At 33.9% G+C, this 8,171-nt stretch overlaps 3 protein-coding genes across 3 annotated transcripts in view; 1 reads left to right on the top strand and 2 right to left on the bottom strand.

Moving 5' to 3' along the window:
- LOC104779099 (agamous-like MADS-box protein AGL61) lies at nt 989-1,495 on the top strand. Its single transcript, XM_010503492.1, has one exon. The coding sequence runs from the start codon at nt 989-991 to the stop codon at nt 1,493-1,495; it is 507 nt and encodes a 168-aa protein (XP_010501794.1).
- On the bottom strand, nt 2,574-2,921 carry LOC104779098 (agamous-like MADS-box protein AGL29). The gene is made up of 2 exons (XM_019240441.1): nt 2,759-2,921; nt 2,574-2,698 (listed from the first exon to the last, which is right to left on the bottom strand). Exons 1-2 carry the CDS (start codon nt 2,919-2,921, stop codon nt 2,574-2,576), a joined length of 288 nt encoding a protein of 95 aa, XP_019095986.1.
- The window catches only part of LOC104777468 (transcription factor bHLH80-like), a 3,430-nt gene continuing 2,098 nt past the window's right edge, over nt 6,840-8,171 (bottom strand). The window contains exons 4-5 of the mRNA XM_010501729.2: nt 7,195-7,263; nt 6,840-7,077 (exon numbers count right to left, since the gene is read on the bottom strand). Of these exons, the coding sequence (XP_010500031.1) occupies nt 7,024-7,077; nt 7,195-7,263 (123 nt within the window). The 3' untranslated portion in view covers nt 6,840-7,023. The remainder of the gene's footprint in view (nt 7,078-7,194; nt 7,264-8,171) is intronic.

The raw sequence follows: 8,171 nt of genomic DNA, 5'->3' as shown, positions 1-8,171 counted from the left end.
GTCCCACCTTCCTTAATGATTCTCACGTCCTCTCACTAAGCCCATTAGCCAATCCATATCCGACGGTCGGTTTGCTACGTCTTGTAGGCTTTTATAGACTTGTTTACCGTTCCTATAAATCACCAAATGATCTTTCCCTGTGTTTTGTCCTTACTCGTACAGTTTCAACAATCACTTCCTGGTAGGTGACTCATCATCAGACTACTCCAGCTCAAGCATACTCAACTCTGGAGTTCTATTAGGACCCTTAACCAAAAAGATAAGTGTCGTTTGGTGACATAGGTGGCCAAATCAATTTGTTTAAACCCATACATGTCCTTAAACCAGGGTGTCACAATTCACCCCTACTAGTAGATCGCAAAGTCCTCGTTGCACACCAAGACCGTCACCCCGAAGGTGTGAGCCCATTCGGCTCCACACTAATTCTGATTTTGGAAATAAACTCTATGAGTCAAGATTTTATCATGAATAAATAGATTAATTATTTTTACATATATATATATATATTTCTAATTATTTATTCAGAATAGTATATCTACAAATATTATATTTTTTGAAGCTAATAATATCAGATATTGATAATTATGATAGAACTTTGACTAATAGAGTTTATACCAAAAACTGGACAATAAGTAGTCAAGAAAACAGTGGATTACATATTTGACTAAGTTCTTGTAATTAAATATTTTTCAATAAGTAGTCAAATATGACATAAACTCTAAGTCAGTTTACAATAATTGTCGAATTTCCAAATATTGATTTGATAAAGTTTTGACCAAGTTTTATGAATTTAATATTTACTACCATCTTTTATTTATATAATGTCAGTCTTCCACTCAGAAAAAATAAACATATTCTTTAGCTAACAAAAAGAAAAAGAAAAACAAATTAAGTTTACAGTTTGTCCTGTTTTAGTGATTAAAACCTTTGTTTTATATTTGTCTCCAACATGAGTTCGAGAAAAACCAAAGGAAACCAAAAAATTAACATGAAAAAGATAGAAAATTATGTAGACGGCACGATTACGTTCTACAAACGCAAACAAAAGATCTACACTAAGCTCAGTGAGCTGTCTCTTCTTTGTGGTGCTGATGTTGGGTTTCTTGTGTACTCCAACAGTGGAATCACATACACATTCGGTAGCCCATCCTTCAAAATCATTGCAAAGCGGTTTCTCAACGGTGAGGGCTCTTCGTCAACCTCACTACTACAACAATCGAACATAGATGTTCAACATAAAGAGAAGATGGAAGAACTCTGCAAAGTCTACAACAGTATTTTAGAGAAGTCTGATGCGGAGAAACATAAAGGGATGGTCATGGCAAAGGCTGAGGCGGAGACACTGCCAGTGGAGAAGGACACGTGGTGGAGAGTCGATCCAACAACGATTAAGGACATGGAAGTCCTAAAGCAGTTGTTGGAGAAATGTGAAGATCTCTATGAGAAACTTCATGAAGAGGTTGTTTCAAAGAACCAAATAGAAAATGCACCGTAGATTTAATTTAGTGGAACATCTGTTTCATTCAAGATCCCGACCCTAAATGTTACTCTTTCCATTTCAAAAATTGTTGTCATTCTATGTTTAGTTTTTGTTTCAACTAGGTTGTCGTTTTCAATTTCAATTTTACATTGTTATTTTAAATCGAGAATTATTTCATTTACCCTTTATGAAATGAATAAAATATTAAATAGTTTGAAATTCTAATAGTCAAATAAGAAAAAACATAACATTTGTCCATTTTTTAAAATTGTGAGAAATAATCTGAAATGATAACTAATTTGAAGATATCTTAATGTTTTATAAAACCTCTTGTTCCGACAAAATTACTTATGTGGAAGAGTTCATTGAGTGATAGTGTCTTTCAGATTTATTGATGTGTTTCGTCAACTATTCTATTAGAAAGCCAAACGAAACCACAAAAATCAATGCAAATAATGCAAAGAATTGATCAAAACCATTCTATGATCATCATTCTATAATCTTATGTAGAATGTTTTTGATCAATTCTTTGCATTGATTTTGGTGGTTTAGTTTGGCTTTATGATAGAATATTTTACGAAACACATCAACAAATCTGAAAGCCACTATCACTCAATAAATTTTACATAAGTAACTTTTATAGGAAAAATAGGTTTTATAAAGCATTAAGATATCTTCAAATTAGTTATCATTTAAGATTTTTTTGCACAAGTTTTAAAAATAGATATATGTTATGTTTTTTCTTATTTGACTATTAGAATTTCAAACGATTTAATATTTTATTCATTTAACAAGAGACAAAATAAAATAATTCTTGATTAAAAATAACAATGTAATATTAAAAACAAAAACGAACACTAAGTTGAAACAAAAAACTATTATAGAATGACAACAATTTTGAAATGAAAAGAGTAACATTTAGGGCCGGGAACTTGAATGAAACAGATGATCCACTAAATGAAATCTACGGTGCATTTTCTATTTGGTTCTTTGAAACAACCTCGTCACATAGTTTCTCATAGAGATCTTCATACTTCTCCAACAACTGCTTTAGGACTTCTATATCCTTAACCGTTGTTGGATCGACTCTCCATCATGTGTCCTTCTCCACTGGCAGTGTCTCCGCCTCAGCCTTTGCCATGGCCATCCCTTTCTGTTTCTCCGCATCAGCCTTCTCTGAAATACTGTTGTAGACTTTGCAGAGTTCTTCCATCTTCTCTTAACGTTGAACATTTATGTTCGATTGTTGCAGTAGTGAGGTTGACGAAGAGCCCTTACCGTTGAGAAACCGATTTGCAACCACTTCGAAGGATGGGCTGCTGAATGTGTATGCGATTCCACTGTTGGAGTACACAAGAAACCCAACATCAACACCACAAAGACGGGACAGCTCATTGAGCTTAGTGTAGATCTTTTGTTTGTGTCTGTAGAATGTAACCATGCGGTCTGCATAATTTTCTATCTTTTTCATGTTAAAATTTTGGTTTCCTTTGGCTTTCTCAAACTAATGTTGGAGACAAAATTAAAAAAAAAAGGGTCTAATCACTAAAAGAGGACGAACTGTAAACTTAATTTTCTTTTTCTTTTTCTTTTTGTTAGCTAAAGAATATGTTTGTTTTTTTAGTGAAAGACAGACATTATATAAATAAAAGATGATACTAAATATTAAATACACAAAAATTAGTTAAAACTTTATCAAATTAATATTTGGAAATTCGACCATTGTTGTAAACTGACTTAGAGTTTATGTCATATTTGACCGAGAGTTTATGTCATAATTGAAAAATACTTAATTACAAGAACTGAGTCAAATATGTAATCCACCATTTTCTTGAGTATTTATTGTCTTGTTTTTGGAATAAACTCTATTAGTCAAAGTTCTATCATAATTATCAATATTTGAAATTATTAGTTTTAAAAATATAATATCAGTAGAAATACTATTCTACATTTATATTATGTATGTATTTTGTACAAAAGAATATATATTTAGATATATATATATATATAGTTTATTTCCAAAATAAGAATTAGTCAAAAAGTTTGTCAATTATGACATAAAAAACCTCAGTCACATGTGACATAAATCTAAGCCACTTTCTAACAATGATCAAATTTCTAAACAGCTTCTTATAATTAAAAGAGAAGTACAAATTAGAGAATGTCCAAAATTATTGATCTAATTACTCAAATTGCCACTGAATTATTAAGAAAGGAAACACTTAAATGAAATCACAAAGGACAAAATTGCCTTTAAAAACAATCAAAATTTTGATTTTAGGTGTGGGGCCCGCGTGTTTTTCCTATTAACCTACACCTAAAATCAAAATGGGCCTTACTATTGTTAAATATTTTTGTATACGTGTTGGGCCTTACTATTGATAAATCCTGCAAAACAAACAAATGTAATAGTTGTTACTATTCGAGGAATAAAACCAAAAAATTATCTATAAATGAACAAAAATTATAACATACGTTTAAATGTTAATATCTGCCCAAATCACACCACATAAATCATGCATTGAGGAGATTGGTGAAGAGAATGTAGTTCAAGTGGTTACTGATAATGCCACTAACAATATGGCTGCGGCAAAAAAAAATGAAAGAGATCAAGCCCAATATATTTCGACATCAAGTGCGATTCACTCCATCAATTTGATGCTAGAACACATATTAAAACTAACAAGGTTCAAAGGTACAATTCATATGGCGAAAGAATTCACAATCTTCTTAAATGCTCATCATAAGACATTGGCGTTGATGAGAACATTCACAAATAGGACAGACATTGTCAAACCTGGTGTTACTAGATTTGCATCATCGTTTCTTACTTTGCAAAGTCTCTTAGATAAGAGGGATCAACTAGCAGCCATGTTTTCTAGCGGTGAGTCGAGAAACTGTAAATGGTCGAAACATTCCAAAAGAATAAAGGCATTTAACATAGTGATGAGTGTTAAATTTTGGAATGGGGTGATAATGTAACAACCCGTCCCGTGGAACCCACTAGCCATTGCTAGCTTGCCCCCATAGGCCCCAAGATGGCCCTGCAGGGCATCGATCATAACCCCTCACTGTAGATATCCAAATCCACCAGTATGTTATTGGTGCACCAGGCGTTCCTCGAACCTTGTTCTCCACCCTTTAACAACCTTCCCACAGGATAAGCTGTCACCAATTGATCAGATAGTAGGGTCTACGGGACGGGTTGTTACAGATAATGTGCTTGAAAGTTTTTGGACCATTGGTCAAACTGCTTTGACTTGTTGATTGAGATAAAAAGCCTATAATGGAATTCTTGCATGGAGAACTAATAGAAGCAAAGAAACAGACCAGTGATGGATTAAAAGATGTGGAAAAAAATGTTAAGCCGATATTGAATATCATTGAAAAAAGGACTAATGGTCGACTTGACAATCCTTTGCATCTGACAGGTTATTTGTTGAATCCATACTACTTCTATAAAGATTCAAGCCAATCGACCAATGATGAGGTATTAAATGCAGTCTTTAAGTGTGTTTCTACATTTTTCCCAGATGATGTCATCACACAATGTCAAGTCATCAATTCTGAACCGGCGATTTACGAAGACATAGAAGGGAACTTTGGAAAACCATTGGCCATCCTAGACTGCCAGAAGGAGGATTATGATCCAGGTATTCTTCTTTCACTTATTTTTTTTCTATCAAATAATTTGAGGAGTATGAAAACTATCAAAGGAGATCCGTTTTTGAATTTAATGTGTAGACAGTACAAAGAGTCTGTGACAGATGGGTTATGCTAGCCGTCCCAACGGACCCCAAGCTGGCCCTGCAGGGCATCGATTCTAACCCATCACTGTGGATATCCCAATCCACCATTAGGTTATTGGTGCGTCAGGCGTTCCTCGAACCCTGGTCATCACCCTTTTATCAACCTTCCCACAGGACAAGTTGCCACCAATTGATGATTTTTATGTAGCAACCTGTCCCGTGGACCCTACTAGCCTTACTGCTAGCTGCCCCAACTGACCATCCGCGGACCCCGCTAGCCCCCTGCTAGCTGCCCAAACGGACTCCAAGCTGGCTCTGCAGGGCATCGATCCTAATGCCACGAGTAGGTTATTGGTGCGTCAGGCGTTCCTCGAACCCTGGTCCCCACCCTTTAACAACCTTCCCACAGGGCAAGCTGTCACCAATTGACCTGCAGATCATGGTTAGTTGATGGGATTTCCAATGATTGAGAGGACTCACAATTTGGTTCACAAGGTGATATAGGTGAAGAATAACCATTTCGATCAACAATTGATGATGCAGATCAAATTAGAGAGTTAGATGATGAAGATGATTTCATATCCAACAATGAAAGAATTTGTTGATATTGATTGCGAGTCTGACGATGACCAAATTCTACAAGTTGACGGAAAAGAAGAACTTGAAGTTTAAAATTGCTTTATCTTTCTATTTTAGTTTTCCTATTTCAATTATTTAGACTACTTGGGGTTAGAATATAAGGTTGATACTATTGGTTTGACAATTTCATGAATATTTTTGCAAAGATTTTAATATTTACTTTGTTTTATTATACATATTTAATTATTTATATGTAATATATTTCTAATTTATCATATCTATATATATTTTTAATAAAATATATTTACCCTATATACAGCCGCGTATACGGCTATATGCTAAACGGTGGTGCACCGTCTTACTAGCGCCTAACGTATTTTAGAATATTGGTAGCATAGAACAAAACCACCAAACTTCTAGAATATCATGCTCTTTATTGCTTTGATTTATCTTACTGAGTTTTTATGAAAATACTCATATAGATTGGAGAAATGAGGAAAGCAAAAGAGACGAAGTAAAGATGAAATTCAACTTCATACGAAGTTAAAAGAAGACGTAAGTCTAACAGTTCGAAGAAGGATGTTAATTACAAATTCAAGTATATATGTGGCGCTTTCTGTTGAGATTGATGGTGTTGTTCGTATATCAAACGAACATGGCCGCTGACTGTCTCGAAAAGTTTAAAATAATACTATTTTTTTGGATTAAAACTTTAAAAAGAAAAAAATAAAATGTGTATTGCTTAATGCATATGGGTATTGGCTACTACTAGCTAGTGTGACAATATTGAGAATAGTCACATCTCACAAGTTCAGCTCTTTCCGAATATTCTTTTTATTCTTTCAAAGATTTGTTTTGAGCAGACTATATTTTTTGTCACTTCTCACATGAAACCAAATCAGCTCCTGTTTCTTAATTTTCCCTCTACAGTTTCAACATACAACAAAATCTATACCAACACAGATAGATAAAACAGATAACACTATCAGAATATATTCTCCTCACTTGTATAAAGAAAATACTTCTATATATTAGCTCTTTAAAACTTTTTTCCTTATTGTACAAAATTTTACAGCTAAAATTCATACATCAAATCATCTATTTTTTTTTTCTTTTCTAGTTCAATATATGATCATGTTTGGAATTTTCGAACAGATCATCACCATTTTTTAGATTTTTAAAAATACAAATTATATATCAATCCTAAAGGAAACATTATTGTTCTTCTTTAGGTTTGCATATGCACCTCTTCTGCTGCTCTGTCAACTCCTGCATTAAATTTCAATACCAAATAAAATGATCAAATAAATGCAAAGCCTGAAAATTTTCTTCTATAAATTTGTGTTACTAATCAACTAGTATATATATATATATATGTAGATAAACCTGGATCTGGCTTTGAAGAGTCTTCACATACTCCACAGCTTCTTCCAACATGTCTGCAGTGTTGGTTTGCTGCAACAAATAAAACAAACGAACCCGAATCACCATCGCTATACAAATCTCCCAGAGTTTCAGAAACGTCAAAAAGTTTGATTTCAATATAAAAAGGCAAACTAATCAGATATAATACACGGAATCTTGATTGAAAGACTGCACACAATCATGGTTTATGGACTATGGAGTAGATAGTTTTGAAGTTCCATTAATGCCTTCACAATCATCAACAGTTAACATCAAAATTCCTTTACAGCTAAGCTTAAGCATTAAGCATATATAATCTTGGCCCATTTCATAACTTTTTTTATAAAAAAAATTCCAAGAGAACTGGAAATCAGTCTGCCCTGTAAAAAGAAATTTTACCTTATCCATGTTAGGAACAAGTTCTTGCAGCCGCCTGATCCGATCGCTTATTCGTGTTCTCCTCACCTAAAACGATAAATGGAAGAAAGCTTAATAACAAAACAAGAACGAGACAGAAACAAAATCACTACTGCAAAGCATCATCTAGCACAAGGTTTTAAAGTAAAATAAATACCCGCTCGGCAATGCTACGAGGATGAGTTGCACAACCTCGTTTAGCACGAACCCTACAAGGAACTGAATCCTCAAGAAGCTTGTCCATGTTCATATCCATCATTCCTGATATCCCACCACTCATTTGCTCTTCTTTCTACTCAACAGAACAAAAGGGCAGAGTTTAGTATCCATCAAAACATTTCTTATCTAACTAAGAGGCACCATTCCGAAACTAGTCAAGTTACACGATCTTCCGATATGGCAAACCTTACATGTAAGGATCAATACATCAAAAATGGACTTTGAGCAGTGACTAATGGAAGGCACTTTATGTGCTGCCATCTAACTAATACACGCTTTACGCAACACAACCACAGGATAACAAAGAAAACAAAAAAAAAAAA

The sequence above is a fragment of the Camelina sativa genome, chromosome 3, assembly GCF_000633955.1.
Source record: "Camelina sativa cultivar DH55 chromosome 3, Cs, whole genome shotgun sequence".
NCBI classification, from domain to species: Eukaryota; Viridiplantae; Streptophyta; class Magnoliopsida; order Brassicales; family Brassicaceae; genus Camelina; species Camelina sativa.
This window is presented reverse-complemented; position numbering and strand designations above follow the sequence as displayed.